The 18687-nt window shown below is 43.8% G+C and overlaps 1 protein-coding gene across 2 annotated transcripts in view; it reads right to left on the bottom strand.

The window, feature by feature from the left end:
• RASA3 (RAS p21 protein activator 3) overlaps positions 1 to 18687 on the bottom strand; it is an 886845-nt gene that overhangs the window by 55286 nt on the left and 812872 nt on the right. For both annotated transcript variants that reach the window (XM_085622738.1, XM_085622739.1), the window contains one exon: positions 2756 to 2859. In XM_085622738.1, the coding sequence (XP_085478864.1) occupies positions 2756 to 2859 (104 nt within the window). The remainder of the gene's footprint in view (positions 1 to 2755; positions 2860 to 18687) is intronic.

An 18687-nucleotide genomic window follows, 5' to 3' on the forward strand; every position in this document is an offset into this window, starting at 1 on the left:
TACTGGGCAGCTAAGGGAACATTGTAGGTGTTTGTCAGGTTAGTAACACTGGTGGAACCCAACTACCAGGCAGCTGGAAAGAGTCGGCACTCTACACGGGCAGCGCAGTGCTTGTAGAATCAGGCTGCAGAAGACACTATATGGGCAAATAAGTCACATCCAGGTGAAGCCGAGGTCCCTCCGTCCGTGCAATGCTTACCCACGGCACGAAGTAGGTAAACCTGGCAAGCGGGGGCAAAGAGTAGAGGCAAGTTGTACTGTCTAAATCTCCGGGGAGGATGCCTCCATGGTCGCGCTCAAACAGCACCCAGAGGGGGGCGACAGGCAGGAGAAAGCAGCAAGTGCGAAAAAAGGCTGTCCAGAAGTAGCAGCAGGAAAGCGATGAGTAGTGCAGTGAACAGCGTTAGCGCGCCTCGAAAGCTCAGCGTGCGTGGAATCGGCAATGGCGGCACTTCACCTGTGATGTGGGTGTACGACGGGAGCCACGACGCGCATATCGCCAGATTCAGCAAAGCAAGGTATCCACTGTGCCCAATTATAGAATAGTCCCCGTGGGCATTGGCAATGGGAGGCTAGCTGGAGCGTTGAGAGGCCCGGGGTGTGAATGGGGCTCCCGAGTAGCGCTGGAGCTCGACCGGCGGGGAGTCCAGGCCGGGAACGGGAAGCGGCGCATGCACAGAGTGGTCAGTCCAGCGCCATGCAGCTCGCGCCTCACTGCAAATTTCAGGAGTCTCCGACTCGTCCGCATCGTAGTCTATGCCAGGCAATTGCAACAAGGTGAGCCGGCAGGCGGAGCATCGGCGGGAGGGTTCAGCAATCAGCCGCCACTGGTGAGGCCCACTGCCACGCGGAATCCCCGATGCTCATGTAGCAGCGGGAGCCGCGCAGGCCTCCAGGAGCATCGCCGCGCTCACCCCTCGATGCACAGAGGTCGATCTGGAGCCGCACACAATGGACTCAGTGTCGCAAAAATCACCCCAGCGCTGCAGGAGTTATCGAGGAGCAGTCGGCAGGTGTTTCAGGCAGGATTCATGCGGTAGGGCAAGGAGTTTTTGACGGATGGTGTTGTCAAGCTGCCAGAGCCTAACAGGCATGCAGCCATCTTGGTCATGCGCCACCTAGTGCCCCCCTATCTTGCGTAAGTTGTTTTCATCAACAACTAAGAGTCTACCTTTAATGCTCCTTCCTACTACTTTGAAGTATATGACTGTATTTCATTCCGGCATTTTTCAATTTTATTTAAATACATATGAATTCTATTGTAACACTGACAAACACAATTACACATATTATAGCCCTGTTCCACATCAAAATGCTTTGGACAAATGCCAAAAGACATAAGGAGCAACGGGGGACACGAGTAAATAGATACTTGTTTAAGGAGCTTTTTGTCAGCTGGAAAGCACTTCATACGCTAAAAAAGGCATTACTTATTCATTTCATATTATTCTGCCACCACCGCTAACTATGTACGAACCTACTGACTGACAAGATGAAAGCAGAAAGAAAAAGGCAAAAATAATTCCAATATTTTGGGAACAAGAGTAGAAACATTTGAAGGGCACTACCAGGAAGAGAAAGACCAGAGAACAATCAATAATATGACATGGAGAGGAGGATAAAGAAGGAAAAAGAGAAGAAATTAAACAGACCAAAAAAGGAGAGGAAGAGTAGACAATAATTTGACAGGAAGATTATTTGAACTAAAGGTCAGTAGCTGCAGCACTCTGGAGAAAAAGGAAGCCAGGAAAAAGAGACTCTATACTCAGTGGAGTCTAAACAAAAGTAAGGAATGCTCTGCCTGGTCACTAAAACTTTCTGACTCCTGGTTAGAGACAGCACTTGTCTGGTAAAGAAAGATGGGACCCTGGGAGGTCCCTATGTGCAGAAGAGAAGGCTTAAAACAAACTGGTCATACTGAAGGGTGTCTCTTGAAAGTCCTACAACAAGTTTAGAAATAAAGCAGACATTTCAACTGCATGTTTATTATAGATGCATTTTCATCTACATTGTACAAACAGTCTTCTATAGTGCAAAGCAAGACCTATTTTAGAGAATGGAATTGCTATAATTAATAACTTACTTACCTATAACTATAGCTGTCCAGCATTCATATCTTTCAGATTCACATGCAAAACCTCCTATTTCCTGTTTCACAGACTCACCTAAGTGTCATGTTGCATTCCTTCTGGACTATGTGGACTCCAAGGGAAGAAGAGTGCTCAGCACATGCACCTTATTGGCTGACGTTTGAGCTGTTTACAATTAGGTACTGTGTTACTCAGTAAACCCTATTGTTTTACATAAGGAATTTTAATACTGTGACATATATGTTAGAATACCATGGAATCCCTGTCTGAAAGCGAAGAACGATTCAAACCACGGCCAGACTGGGAACAGCAACCAGCCCTGGCAATGTGCTCGACCTGCCCCAGGAACGGGAGGGGGTGCTAGTGAGAAGCACCGCTCCCTCTTTTGTTACAGAGGGCCGATATTGCAGTGGTGCGGTAAAACCGCCCCCTGCCCCCCCAGTAACAAAACCAGCCCTCACAGGTCCAAAACCAGCTCCCATCCTCCGGCTCACTGGGAAAATGCCCAGTGCAATCTACGGCCAGGCCAGCCCTGATTGAAGCACATGAATATATGAAAGATCCAAAGCTGGAGAACACACCAATATACTGGTTATAGGCATTACTGGCCACATACAACTACCAATACAACTTTCAGCAGAGCAAGTGATAAATCTGGTACTAACCTTGCATTTTCTCCAGCTTAGACATGTATGTGTTAAAGAGAAAATAGATCCTCTCAGTCTCTCTGTCTCCATCAATAACAAGTTGGATATTTGCTGGTAGGCCTCTGCATGAAATACAAGCAAAAAGAGAACAATGATGCTGAACGTCATAACCAGAAAGTGTTTTTTAATGTTCACAACCATAAACAGGACTACCAAAACGTGGCAGATTGGTCAGCTGTTCGATCAGAAATCCAGCATATTTACTTTAATTTTGTCTTATAAGATTCATTACCTCATCATTGAGTCATCCGCTTCCCAGTCTTTACACCTGAGGGTTGTCCCTCACCTGACAGTTGTGCACAGACAGTATTTTTTATACATTTCGGTTGATTGTTTTCGGCTATTCGCATTGACTGTGTAATTGAACAGCTTTGCTGAGTGGATGGTCCCTGTTTTGGTGTAACTGGCCTCCGACGTACTCCATACTCCATGTGTGCGGCATCTTTGTTTAGACTGTTCGTGAGGTAAGTTAATAACATCATGGACCCCTGTTGGTGTGCATAATGGGTGCATTGGGCCGGGAAAGGCAGCAGGTGTTATCAGGTGAACAGAGCTCACGGGATGTGATCTGGTTGCTTGGTAACACTATTTGAACAGGAAATACAAGCTGCATCTAACATGTTGTGCTTACCCGGAATGGAGTAATGACTGAGCATTAGGAGAAACAGAAAAAATCTTCAGCCTCCTGAGCAAGGGGAGTTTGAAGAATTATTGCATATTTCAGAGGGTATGTGAAATCCTGGATTAAGGAGGCTGTGGATATGGTCATGAGGTAGAAGGAGCTCCCTGCTAAACGGATAAGATTGGCTCATGACTCTGAGAAGCAGGAAGACTCTAGATGCAGATACATTGAGCCAGGTCAACTTAAAGAGGTTCTAGCTGATACTTGGCTTTGCCACTCCATCTTTTGATGAGGAAGAGTTCCTGGCACATCATAATTTTATGAACATAGACACCTTACCCTTGCATGATGTTGTTTAATCTCTGATAAATAAAGAATAGAAGGACATTGATAAGGCTACTATACCCCTGTTCCTCAACACATGTTATGTATTGTAAGGATTTGAGGATAATTTTCCACATAATCTAATGATTAACACTAGGTTGGCTTCTATGTCATCTTCGTCCTCTTTGGCTTCAGAGAACATGTTATTGAATGACCCTGTGGATAAGACAGTGGCAATGACCTTGAAAAGAGCCTCTGGAGCTTTGCATTATGGTATCTGGGTAAACAAACATGCAGCATTTGGTAGTCAGACTCTACTTAAAGAGATTCATGCTCATTTTGATTGTCTCTAGGCTAACAAGGAACCTACTGCTCATTTGGCCAGTATGGAACTGGTGACTCAATTCTTGTCGGATTATACGTTTAACAGTTTATGGGCTTCTACTTCTGTGGCAGATGCCTCAATTATGGGACGTAGCACTTTGTGGTTAAAAACCATGTAAATTAGAGGCTACTCCAAAGTCTCTTATTATTGTCCTATTCAGGCCAAAATTGTTTGAATGAGACCGTGGAAAAGGTGACAGAGGAAACGAAAATTCTAAATCATTCAAACAGGTACCTGACAAGAAGCATTTTGGGCACAGATGGGGCCTTTTTAAACCTCTGATAAGTATGATTTTTGAAACTGTACCCATGGTCGGCAGCCACCTTCTATAACATGCCCGACCCATAACCTCCCTAAATCCTAACCCCCAACAGTCCAAGTGACTATATGGCAGTAGGAGGATGGATTTGATACCAAAACAGGAGCAGAGTTTCTTCCAGTTGACAGGATGCATTTTCTCCAATCCATTGTTAAAGACTTGCTGACATGTTCACAGAGTCCTGCAAGCACTTGGTTCCGAGTGCAAGGGCTGTTGGCAGCCTCAATAGATATGGTTCCATATTCAAGGGTTCATTTGAAACCGGTAATGAATCACAAACTTAAGCATTGGGACTACAGTTCACAGAATTATGACCTAATGATACCCCTTACATATCAGATCACACACGATCTATCATGGGGTCCATTACAGGAATATCTCCGAAAGAGTTCTCTTCCAAATCTCGCCTCTAGTGCTTCTGACCATGGATGCCAGTTTGTGGTGCTGCGGAGCAGTGTTGAATCAACAAGAGAGGAGGGCTCCTTGGTCCAGTTAGGAGAATTGCAGCCCTCGAACTGGAGGGAGCTGATGGCGATCAGGCTGGTTTTGGTGGCTTTTCAGGAGCAGTTGACAGGAAATAATTTGGTGGTAAGAATGGACAATCAAGTTGTGAGAGCTTATTTGAACAGACATGAGGGTACAAGAAGTAATTCCCTCAATCAAATTTCATCTCTGATTTGTGCTTGGGTGGAGGCTAGTGTTCTGAGACTCAGGGAAATTTATATTTGGGGCAGTTGAACTTCTGGGAAGACAGTCGCAGCATGAACATACACTCTTCCATGAAGTACCGCTTGTCCCTTCCTCAGTTCCATCTTGTCTGTCAGAAATATGGGATCGCATGGTTGAATCTTGTTGCATCCCTGGAAAATGTATTGTGTCCCTTTTTGCACAGAGAAGCCATCTACTTAGGCATGGACAGTGGATTTACTAGCAATCCCTTACCCTCAGGGGTTGCTATATGCCTTCCCGCAAATTCCTCTCCTTCCAAAAGTTTGTCAGAAGATCAAAATAGAGCAGGCTTGTAGGATCCTGATTGCGCCTCACTGGTCCAGGGGTCATTGGTCTCCTACACTTCTTTTTCTACCCAGGGGATGAGTTTTTCATTCCCTTCATGGTCAATCTTCCATTCAGTATCCGGTGTTGTCTCCCCTGTTCATTAAACCATTTTATCTGATGGCTTGGCTGTAGGAGAGGTAGGTTTACAGAGTTTGGGTTGTGTCTACACAAGTTGCTCTTGAGATTCAGTCCTCTTGTAAGCAATCTACTTTAAGGTCATATAAAAAACACTGGAACTCTTCTTCCAAATTGTGCTCATCTTTCCCTGAGGATCCAACAATGATGTAGTCCTTTACAACAGTAGGTTTTGTGAAGGGATTGGCACCTAGTTCTCTTTCTACTCAATGGGCTGCAATAAAGGCTTTTCATACTTTTCCTGATGATTTCTCCACACTTTCTCGTTTGGTTTTCAGGTTTCATTAAGAGTTTCACTTTGCATAGATACAACAATGATGTAGTCCTTTAAAATAGTAGGTTTTGTGAAGGGACTGGCACCTAGTACTCTTTCTACTCAATGGGCTGCAATAAAGACTTTTCATACTTTTTGTGATGATTTCTCCACACTTTCTCCTTTGTTGTTCAGGTTTCATTAGGAGTTTCATGTTGCATAGACCTTCAATTCAGAAGGAAATTCCATCTTGGGATTTGTCAGTTGTTCTGTCTGAATTGCAAAGAGCTCCTTTTGAAACTCTTAAGGACGCAACGTTGGTGTGGTTATCTGCTAAAGTGGTGTTCTTGGCAGCCATAACTTCTGCACAGTGTTTCGGGAAATTGAGTGCGCTCATGGCAGTTTTTCCCTATCTCAAATTTTTTCTTGATGGTGTGGTTTTTTAGTGGGACCCCAAGTGTATCTCTAAGGATTCTTCTTCCTTTTATTATGCTCTGAAAGTCACAGTGCCAGTGCTTACAGACGCTTCCTCTGATTCACTTCCCTCTAATTTGACTGTCAGAAGGGCTTTTCTGATTGATCTGGAATGTACTAATCCTTTTTGTTTGTCTAACTCGTTGTTTATTGCTCATGGGTCTTTTGCAAGGGGTAAAAAGGTTTATACTCAAACCTTGAGAAGGTGGGTCCATCAATCCATTGCTCGTGCATACTCTTTGGCAGGGGAACCCTTCCCTGGTGATGTCTAGGGTTGTTCCACTAAGGTGGTCTCCACCTCCTTGGTGGACGCAGGGAGAGTTTCCTTACTTGAGATCTGCCATGAAGCTACTTGGTCTTCACAACAGACCTTTATTTAACAATATCGTCTTTCTGTTTGTGATGATTTGCATGGTCAGTATGGTCCCAAAGTTCTGACTACGGCAATTAAGTGATTATTGTTCTTCTGATAAACAAACTTTGCATCTGTTGATGTGGTGCAACTTTTCTTTACTGATTGAAGACATACTCAGGTGTAAGGACTGGGACTAGGAGGACCCCATGAGGGGTAATGAACCTGTTCATTAACTGTAATCTTCATTACCCTGATTAGGGGTCCTCCTCATCCCACTCCACTTCCCTCCCTCCCTGGTTGCACCACATTTTTCAGCAGCTTAGTAACATAACAGGAGGAGGTGAGGGTAAATGTATTAAAAATCAGACATAAAAGAAATACTTTAATTTCTACGACTGTCAGGTGAGGGACAACCCTCATGTGTAGGGGCTTGTATGAGGATGACCCCTAATAAACCGGTAAGCAACAGGTTCATTTCTCCTAAATTGAAATATTAATATTCACTTGCCGAAGTCATACATTTCACGATTCCATTAAATGTTCTCAATAGAAGTTGCTTCCACTGTTCGACCAATGCGTAAAGAAAACCTTCCAGGCAAGGCATTAAAGGTCCTTTCTTGACCTTCCCTGACAAATCTTCTAAATCAATCTAGAAGTCAAAAGTTCTCCCACATATTTATTTTATTTATTTGAATAGTTTTATATAGCGCAAACATGACCTGAGAGGGTATCAGAGCACTTTCCCGAGAATTGCTAAACAAGTAAAAGGTGACAAGTGTGGTAAAACTGCAAAGTGTACATAACATATACAAGTAGGTGCCTCCTTAATAGTGGAGGGGATCAGTATAATGAACATACAAAATATCATAAGTAAGCAGAAGAGCATGAATAAGTAGGCAAAAGAACATAGGTGTTGAATAAAACAAAGTGATCCCGAACAACAAAGGATGTGAAGAAGCCCATTGGGCTAGGAGGTCTCACCAAAGCTTGGCTGACAAGACAATAGGCTGTGGCAAAAGTCTAATTCAGAAGAGTATTCATAAGTAAAGCTTTCACTTCCTTCTTGAAGGACAATGTTGAAGGATTCAGTCTGTTTTCCGTAGCTAGGGAGTTCCAGATTCTCGGGCAATACCGAGAAGGTCCGATTATAAGATCTACCTTTTGTGCGAGGTACAGAGGGGTGTTAAAATGAAGGGCTTTATCGGTCATGCAGGCAAGTTTTAGTTGTATCCTTGCCTCAAAAGGTAGCCAATTTAGAGATTTCAAATCCAGAGAGATGTGGTTGCTTTTATAGGAACCTGTGATGAGCCTGGCAGCGGCGTTCAAAGAGGCCCTAAGAGGTGCCAATATGTACCCAGGTAGACCACAAAGAGCTGCCCTGCCAATGTGTCAGAGAACTGGGGTATTATGATAACATTTCTAACTTGCTCTGTGCTTCCTCTTACATTTCCATATGGGGTAGACATAGATGTCATGACTGAGATGGATTTATAGTTTATCTATATACTGTTATTTCAAATTATTTGGTTAAACTTTATAAATATTATCATAATACCTCAGTTCTCAGACACACTTCTGAGATTTTGTATTCTGAGACATTGGGACATAATTCGCATTTGCAGCAATTTGATAACAGAATACATATGACTACATATATAAAATGGATGATAGAATATAATTATACAATCATACAAACTGGGGAATATTCCAGAATAATGACGTAATCATAAGAAGAACCAAGTTCCCAAACTTTTGAAAGAATAAATACGATATTTAGAATGACAGACCTAATCAACATCATACACTCCAAAAAGGGGGGAGTCCCTTTTCACCTCTCATAGTACTGCTTAACTTTAAGCACGGAAGCTCGCATGCACTCGAGATCACGGCATTCTCGCTGAGGGACACAATTGGACTTGTAGTGAAGACAGGGTTCTGCCTGCACACATTGCTATGTTTAGGATAAGCGTTTTAGAAGTTAAACGCCATCTTGACACTTTGCCGCTTTTGCACATGATACTACAGGTAACTGTTATTATAAGTAAAACTGCTTGCTTGCTTTTTCTTCACATGAGAACGGTCTGTTTTTTACATTCCTAGACTTACACCGCGACCTTAGTCTGAAAACTGTGTGCAGAAGCCTTCAAGGTCAAATACCAATGTATGCTGTTGAATTCAGGTTGATCGGCCCACGCTCTAGACACAACAAGCACACAGCTGCAAATATGTGAAACTCGGGTGCCTTTAATATTGCATTGCATGCATGATACCGGCCCTTGGAGAAAACCTTTCCACCTACAGAGAGTGTTGTTGATCCTGTGATGTGATTCACCTAAGCTGATCTTGGAGGTATGGGGTTCCCCATTCAAACCTAGAGACCTTCTATTATTATAAAACTAGCTACTACCCAGGGGAGGGTGGTACACAAGGTGCTATTAGACCTGTTTCCACTATCATTATATGATTTCTCCCTTTGTGTTTTATGAGATTGTAACAATGCTGATTGTTTTATTTCTAATCATTTGCCTGCTTATGTTAGTCAAAATACTGCATCTTAGAGCACGTAGTTAAAATAAACATTTTAAAATTTCTCTGATTACTCACGTTGTGGACTGATATGAGAATAAAAACGAAAGAGTGTTCTTGATTCCCACCATTCCTGAGAGTAACCTAAGTTGCTTGTTCTGGGTTGTCTAATCATTGGTAGCTTCGATGTAGTACGGAGAACGAATGAGACACTGATGCTAGTCGGATAGGGGTTCTGGGTACTGAGGTGAGTTTTTTGGTACACCACAATTCACTGAGGTCCTGGTTTCCTGCGCATAGTTCTGTGCATGAGCAGAATCCCTGCAACATGGCGCACCTAACGTTTGGTCTTTTACTCGAGATGCTTTAGTAGTGCTTATATTTGTCCACAACACCCTCACTCCTGTTTCCGGATGACAGAAGTGAGGGATTAACCTACCTATATAAATGCATTATAGGTTCATTCAAGCTTGACAATTAAAAAGGTTTCATTTTGAATTACTGCCTCTTTTGGTGCTACAGTTTCATATAGATTGTTTTTCTTCTATGGCTGAGGTTAATATAGCAGCGCATAGTCGCGCACCGCTATGGCGTCATCTGACACAGTTTGGGGTGCCCGACGACGGGATGTCAGTAATCTTTGTAGTGAGTGCTGATGCATCGTTCCCCTATGAGCTTTTCTACTCTTGGGTTACGTTTCCTGAAGTGGATGCGGATGATAACATGTTCCACTCTTACACTCCTACGGCAGTTCCTGCAAATTGCACACCATATAGGACACAGGAGATTCTGATTTCCGCATGGCAGCATCGTATTTGGTTCAATAGCGCCCTCCCCCACACCGTAACTCCGGTTAGGTTCCTTGTCCATCCCTGGGGCCACTTGGCCAGTCTTGGCCGGGTTCACACCACATTCACGCTATTTACTAGCCCCGGTGGACGACTTACGTCAGCTACATACCGCCTTGATAGCGGTGTATAGGGCTTTGGTGCAATACGTCTTACGCAATCTCCAGGTGGGGGCACCTGGAGTTGCGACGCAACCAGTTGGACCGGCCTGGATTTCTATTAGTCACGTCATGGTTAATTCAGTAATGGGCAAGCGCCCCCAGAATAAGAACGATATGCCTTATTGGCTTGCTGAGAAATTTGACCAGCTGGAAGCAGTATTTCCTAATACAACTCCTGTGGAGAAACACAGGATTCTTACAATTAGTTTGCAGAAAGACTTAGTACCTGAGGTGACCGATTGTGAGAACTGAGGTAAAGTATTTGCAGCAGTCTACACGAAGTGATTCGGCACACCGTCTATGACTGTACTGCCCTCCGTGATTAAGCGTGTTCAGGATGAGCACGGTCCGGAGGCGGCAGCTGAGTTAGGAATGAGGCTTGTCAGCGTGTTTGACGTAGTTGCTGATCTCATTCTTGCTAACGTCAAGGGAGATGCAGTTAACTTTCAAGTGTCAAATGAGCTGCGCCTCGTTGCCGACAAACCCCAGCAGTTATTGCGGAGGCTCATAAGACCATTGGCCGCAATAGTTTGGGTGTTAAGCCTTTTGCTAAAATAACAGCACAACCGCAAACTCAGACGGTTAAGTCAGCTAAAGACGACCGTCCTGTTTTTCCTAAACAAAATTGGAAAACTAAAATACAGGGGAAGCAGCAACAGAAACAAGGTTCACGTCCTGCCTCACCAATACCAGTGTCTACTGAACGCACATATGGATTACGCGTCGCACAAGAATTAGGTCTCCTGATAGATTTCAGGTTCCTGATCAACGTTCTCCTCGTTCTTCGCAGGAAACATCGGTCTCACAAGCTGGTGGAGGTGAACGCGGCAGAGGTCGGGGTGCCCCTCAAGGACATGAGCAGCCCCGCCTGGCTGAAAGTAAAGGCAAGCAGGACGACTTTCCACGCCAACCACCTCAGTTTCAGAAAAAGAAGGTTGCTGCACTAACAGTGAGGTATGCCACAGATAGTGAGAACACAGGTTTGGAACCTGACATGGGCATGAACGCTGCTAGACAGTGCAGCGCAGGTTATAATAGTGCGGCAAGCACTGCGTCCATATCTGAAGGCAACAGCAACTGACACGTTTATTACTGTAGAAACTGCTGAAGCTAGAGTGGCTCCCCCTGACAGACTATATGATATAGTCCTTTTAATTGAAGGTGACATACAACGTACAATAAAAGGGATTTTGTGGGAAAATCTGACCTCTACATATGACATTTTGTTAGCGGAGGCAGACTGGCCCCCACCTTTCGTTTTGGCAGCTCTGAGAGCGGAGGAGGTAATCCTCCCATCTTTCGCGCACACAGTGCCGAAGGAGCAGGCTCAAAACTTTGCAGAAGAATGGGCTCAGGTGCTTGCACCGGCGTTGTACCGTACTCAGGTTGGTGGGGATAAACTATCACCATGCCATGAGATTCCATTGCGGTCAATGCCACAGCCACAACTCCAATATCCCATGCGCCGAAAATCGAGAGGTCACGTCGCGGAAATCCTTGAACAATTGGAATATCAAGGCGTAATTTAAACATGTGTGTCACCCATGAATAATCCTCTTTTCACTGTAACCAAACCTGATGGGTCGTACCGCCTAGTTTTGGATTATCGGCATTTGAACTCTCATTGTCGGACATGCGCAGTACAGAATACCCAGAGTTCTGCCCTCGTTGATAGTCTTTTGAGAAAAAGGTTTAAGACCACACTTGACATTTCAAATGGCTTTTATAGTCATAATTTGTCCTCTATTAGTAGTCAATGGACAGCCTTTACATCTGGCGGCAAACTAAATCAGTTTAAAAGATTAGCTATGGGCTATACATACGCACGTGTTGTCTCTCTGTTAGAGAGCATTGACCCTGATGCGTACTCGTATGTTGATGACATCTATCTCACAGAGGACGAATTATGGCTGCATCTGTGTTGCGTGGACTGCATCATCGTTATGTTTGCGGACTATGGGTACAAATTTAACTTTGCAAAATCACACATTGCAGAGTACACAGTGTTGTTTTTGGGCTATGAGCTCAACAACGGACGGGGTTTAGCACCTCACTTCCTGGAGAAATGCGCATGTTTGCGCGCTCCAACGACTCTGAAAAAACTGCAGTCCTTGCTGGGTTTTTTGAATTTTGGGCGTACTTACATTCCTGACTATGCCCAGCATATCAAGCTGCTATATGCCTTGGTACAACCTACTTTTACCAAATCTTGCGGGCTGCCAGAACATTCAGCTATACTGTACTCTTTGCAAGCTGATCTTCTTGCCTCTAAATACTTATTGACATGTGATAACCACACAAACCTCGTAATAAGAATTGTACCTGGCACAGTGGGTTTCACATACTTAACATTTAATGAGGGAGAAACAGTCCTATTGCTTACAAGTCACACTTGTACACTTTGGCTGAATTGCGCTTTTCCACCGTCGAGAAAGTATTGACTGCTCTGCAGATGGCAATTCTTAAAGAGAGAGCTCAGTCGCAGGGGAAACGCATGTTGGTTGTCACACCGTATGCTGCCCTTGAGGCAGTGACGAAGGCCAGTGTACCTAATTCTGAAGCTTTACATCCATGTTGGATACAATGGTTCACTTCTTTGACGTCTCCAGATGTCACGTTTATCCTTGATTCCTCATTGCAAACTCAGGAGTACTTGCAGTATGAATTTGTTCATCCAGCTCCTCAGTCCATGCGCCTGCTTGAGGATTACCATTATATGATTTACACTGTCGGTTTGGAGCAATCGGCGACGGAACTAAGCATGTTTATTCAGCGGCCTGCGCAACAGTGGCTGGTACCATTGTGAATGGAGAATTCAAGTCAGATGTTGTGCACACGCAGACATTAGGACACTGTACCGCCCAGTTGGCAGAGCTACGTGCTCTGGTGCTTTCACTAGAGTTTGCTGATCCACGTGTGACTACTCTTATTGTAAGTGACTCTTACTACTGTGTACAGTCTTTCAACAACAATTTATTCTTTTGGACTCAGAATGAATATCGAGATTCCAAAGGTAGCACATTCAAACATAAAATGCTTTGGGTTCGAGTCGCAGAACTTAAAGAACGTCTGCCTCTCGTGAATGTAATTCATACTCTTGGTCACCAGCGCGTAGGAGTACACGCTGTTGGTAACAGTTTAACTAATGAAGCAGCGAAAACAGCAGTGGTGACATATCTAGTAGCAGCAGTTACAAGATCCAAAAGTAGGATTGACGATGACATCTTGGCAGCTATTGCTGCGACCGAGAAGGGGATAATTACCCTGGAGGTTTCCCTTCTAAATACTCTTATCATTTACGTACAGATAAAGTTCCCTATGTGAGAATTAATGACATTGGTGACAGATTGATTCCCAACGCAGACCGCAGGCTTTCTTTGATAGCAGCAGCTCACGAAGGTATGGCCTCAGCTCATGCAGGCGTCTCAGCGACTGTCACTATCTTGCAACAACGTTAGTGGTGGCGCGGATTGTATAAACAGACTCGTGATTATGTCCTTACTTGTGACATTTGCCAGCAGATTAAACCTTCAACTGCTGTGCGTCCACCTCAAACACAGTTGTACATATCTAATAAACCACTTGGGTGTGTTTATTTAGATCACTGCGGTCCTTTCTCCTATGATACTGCGTATAAGTTTATCTTAGATGCAGTGGATTCGTGCACATGTTTTCTATGGGTTTGGCCGCAAAGGAGTGCTGATGCTCGAACTGTCATCAGGGATTTGCGTGTCTTTGTGGGAATTTTTGCATGTGGTACCCTCCATTCGGACCAGGGTCTGGCGCTCGCCTCTAAGGCATACAAGGAAGCCATGAGGTCTTTGGGGGTCCAAGTCAAATTTTCATCTCCATACCGGCCTGAGGGCAATTCTGTTGTGGAACAAATGAACCGTGACTTGAAGCAATCCTTGACAGCTAGGGATTTAGGTACTGGCAGAAACTGGTCGGCCCATTTGTATAGCGTACAACGTGCACTTAATAATCTCCCTAGACGGTCTCTGGGTGGGGGGACCCCATACGAAATGCTCTTTGGCATAAATATGTTTGTCCCGGACCTTGATGGTCTAGACATAGCGGCGTAGGCCACACCCTTTGACGTAGATGATCATTCTGTTGTGTTACAGAATCTACAAGAGGTTCGAGACAGTCTTGCAAAGGAACACTTGTCCTTCACAACGGATGCTGCACTTCAGATTCCGGTAGTTGGCTGGCTACCTGAAGTCGGTGACATGGTCCGTGAGAGGGTGGAATACAAGAAAGAGTTCAGCCCCTCTTATCGTGCACCTGTTCCAGTGCTTGGCGTGCAGGGTACAAGCACAGTCATTTTACCTGTACTTCCTGGTCGCAAGGATAACTGGTACATCTCCATTGACAATGTCAAACTACAACTAGTGGCCTATTCTTCTTGGTATGACTCCAGCGGTCTCTTGTCCAGCGATGCTGAGAAATTCTGTTTTGGCTCCGGCAAATACGAACAGGCCTGACATTGCCATCGAGATGCATACAGTTACTAATCCTTTATTGACTCCCCCGGCTGGTGGTCCCCATGAAATGAAATACCAATATTTGTAAAGCGCACAGCTACCTCCGAAGTGGTGTCCCGGTGCTGGGGGCCGTTGGGAAGATTAAGTGAGCTATTGCCCAGAGTCACATGGTGCTGGGCTAACCTGCCACCGGTGCTGGGGATCGATTCGTGAACCCCATAGTTTGGAGTCAGGCACCCTGGCTGCTGCGCCACACCTCTTCCATAAAGAAACTGAGTATACCTATCCCACAGATGTGTTGTTGCCTGGTGTGCAAACAAGTGCAGATGACCAGTCACGTTTTTCTTTTGACACTAACTCTACAACACCGAGTGTCCCATCGAAATTTCTATTTTTGCTGTTTGGTTTAAAAGACATTTTTTAATTCCCCCTTGGACTTACATTTGGCTGGTGCTCATATCTATTTTTTTGTTCATTTTGATTGGATTTGTGGTTGTCTTTTTTCGTCTAGTGAATGGACATTATCTTACTGAAAGATCTGCAATTAGATTAATTGATGTAACTTGGGCACCCCACTCCTCATCGCACATCATGAAGAGGGACCAGACTTTTGTTAACATTACTGCCTGGCCTGTGCTGGATAGGATTGTGTGGGATGCTGTAAAATTTCAAATTCATGGCCCTACAGAGGTGATTAATGTCCCCAATGTACATCGTGTTTCTATGGGGGATGTTGTGAAACAAAACAAAACTCTTTTTTCTGATTTGAAATATTATGCTGCTTTTGATGCAGAAGAGTTGTACTTAGACTCAGCGAATTATGGAGAGTTGTTTTGTTACCAGCACTATGGCAATCATTTCCTGCATAAAGCGAATACATTTAGAAATGTTGTTAATTATACACAATGGGAACATTGCCCAGCTCCTATTGAAGGTAGTTTGAAAACTCTGTTGAAAAAATTTACATATTTTACAGATTTCAGTGAATCCCATTCTGAAGCATTTTATTTCAAAGTGTCTGCTAAATCCGCTTCCAAAGTTAGGCTTAGACACACTAAATTGCTGTATTCAAAATCCTTTATAGATGACTTAGCTATAAGGGGCTATGAGCTGTGGAAGGATACCATTGATCTTAAATCAGTTCGGGGTTGTTAGAGGCCTTGTAGGAGGCAGGTCCAGAAGATGGGTATATGCTATTTACAACGAAGTTTGGAAATTATCTCAAATTGAAGCTGCTTCTAGATTGAGGGCTTTTGATCAAGCTAATTTGGAAAAAGCGCTTGCTGTCATTGATAATAGCATTAATACTCTTTCTTCCAGAATTTACACATTAGATAATATTGTTTCATCTGTTGTGGATATTGTACAGGATGACATGTCTGTTTTATACCATGGTCAAAATCAATTGCGTTCTATAATGCAGTTTGCATGGACGTTACAAATATTGAAGGCTGGGAAAGTTCCCTGGGACTACATGAATACATCATCTTTATTTTAGCCGTTTAATCTGACTGATAAACAACAGTTCATGTCCATGAAGGATGCTACATATTCGCTTTTGCATATTGAAAAGTTGGAACCTTTACCATTTTCTATGGCCGAATCGAACTCGGCTGTGTGGCTTATTCATGGGTTAATCACACTGCCCTTTCCCTTGTTTAAATTCAGTTCATGTATGAAACACTATGCCTTAGGCAGATATGAACCATTAGGTAGCACTTTTCTCCATGAAGTTTGGTCACTCCCATTCACATACAGGTGCCTGAGAGAAGGTAAAGAGGTTTATTTAAAAGGAGAGGAGTGCACTTCTACACCTGATCACTCATTAGTTTGCAATAATATACAATTGCATGGCGCGTGCAATGTTCACGCACCGAATTTGGCTTGCATTTTACAGGGAAATCCTGTGCCAGCTATTACACCAACTTTCACATTACTAGCTAACGGTAGTTATTTGCTTTTAAATAATGAGGCGTGTTGCGGGATGCTAGCAGGGATTCCGTACATTGTAACTGTCTCCCAATGTGTAGTTTGTTGTAAAAATTTGCTTTTCCCGCCCCCGCATGGGAGACTCGACATATCCATCTGGCCTTCCATACTAACCTTGAAAGCAGAGTTCAACAAGATGAGCAGAATAAGGGCTCTATTGTCCCAAAGAGAAGCACCCTAACTTCCTCTCGTGAAACATTTGTCCTTCACGTAGCTAACACACGCACCGAGGTGCATGCGCTTTTAAATACTGATCTCCCACTTCATTTCGGCGCTTTGATTCACACTATATTCAATGCCTCGTCAACAACTGGTTTGGGGCATTTTTTCAAAGTTGTGGGCTCCGGCCTTGTGACCTCGTTCCAAACAATATTTCGTGTGATACCGGCATTTTTTAATTCTATTTTTTCCAACGTCTTCGGCAGGCTTCCATTAATGCTCACCTTGCCTGCTGGTGTGCTGCTGTTGGTTTGTTTGCTCCGCAATGGCTGCACAATCTGTATCACACAACAGCCTGCCCCGGCTGCTCCAACTTTGAAACCGAATGCTTGAATACTATGGAACACTACCTCTGGCCACTTTGAGTGTAGCCTATGGATTGTCCTTCCGGTTCTCATACTTTACTTGCGTGCAACCTGTTTTCCATTGCCTAGAATGTTCATTTGAATGGGCTCTGGATTTGTGCCTCTCAAACACGGCGTCTCCTGTCCCAGATTATGATCGACTAATGAGTCCCTTAGTGGCTCATGAGTTGGACTGTTCTGGTATCGGGATTATGGCCTGTGCAGCTGCGCATGGAATCCTAGGAAATTGGGATATATTTGCAGCAGCCCATGACTTCCTGGCACGAAGTTAACTCGAAAAATACGCAAGCTGTTCTCTGATGGTGCTAGAGGCTCCGGTTATCGAAGAACATGTATGTTAATTAACTTTATTAGATTGGATGGCTGAATCCTTTACTGATGATTACAATGACTTCCTCTTAGAGGCTGTTGCAACATACTGTGCCTATACGTTGATGGACTAAATTGGAAATCGTCCATCTTCAACACGTACTGACTCTAATTTTTACTTTTATTTATTATTTGCTCCGGAATGGGCAGTATACCGCCCCTGCTTGATTTGTATTTTTTTTTGCTTTTTTAATGTTTTTTCACCTCACACTTTCAAACTTTTCACTACCAATTATCCGGTTTGGCTAAATATGAACTTGGTTCTGTCTCACTTGAACTCTGCGTTCCTACATTGCTTACCTATTTTGTTCGTGGTTCGATCAAGGGAGGGTGTAGTGAAGACAGGGTTTTGCCTGCACACATTGCTATGTTAGCATAAGCGTTTTAGAAGTTAAACGCCATCTTGCCACTTTGCCGCTTTTGTACACGATACAACATGTAACTGTTATTATAAGTAAAACTGCTTGCTTGCTTTTTCTCTACATGAGAACGGTCTGTTTTTCACATCCCTAAACTTACACCGCGACCTTAGTCTGAACACTGTGTGCAGAAACCTTCAAGGTCAAATAGCAATGTATGCTGTTAAAATTCAGGTTCATCGGCCCACGCTCTAGACACAACAAGCACACAGCTGCAAATATCTGAAACTCGGGTGCCTTTAATATTGCATTGCATGCATGATACTGGCACTTGGAGAAAACCTTTCCACCTACAGAGAGCGTTGCTGACCCTGTGATGTGATTCACCTAAGCTGATCTTGGAGGTATGGGGTTCCCCATTCACACCTAGAGACCTTCTATTATTATAAAACTAGCTTCTAGCCAGGGGAGGGTGGTACACAAGGCGCTACAAGACCTGTTTCCACTATATGATTTCTCCCTTTGGGTTTTATGGAATTGTAAAATTGCTGATTGCTTTATTTCTAATCATTTGCCTGCTTATGTAATACTTCATATTAGAGCACGTAGTTAAAATAAACATTTTAAACTTTTCCGTGTCTCTGATT

Source organism: Triturus cristatus, chromosome 8 (genome assembly GCF_964204655.1).
Source record: "Triturus cristatus chromosome 8, aTriCri1.1, whole genome shotgun sequence".
In the NCBI taxonomy this organism is placed as follows: Eukaryota; Metazoa; Chordata; class Amphibia; order Caudata; family Salamandridae; genus Triturus; species Triturus cristatus.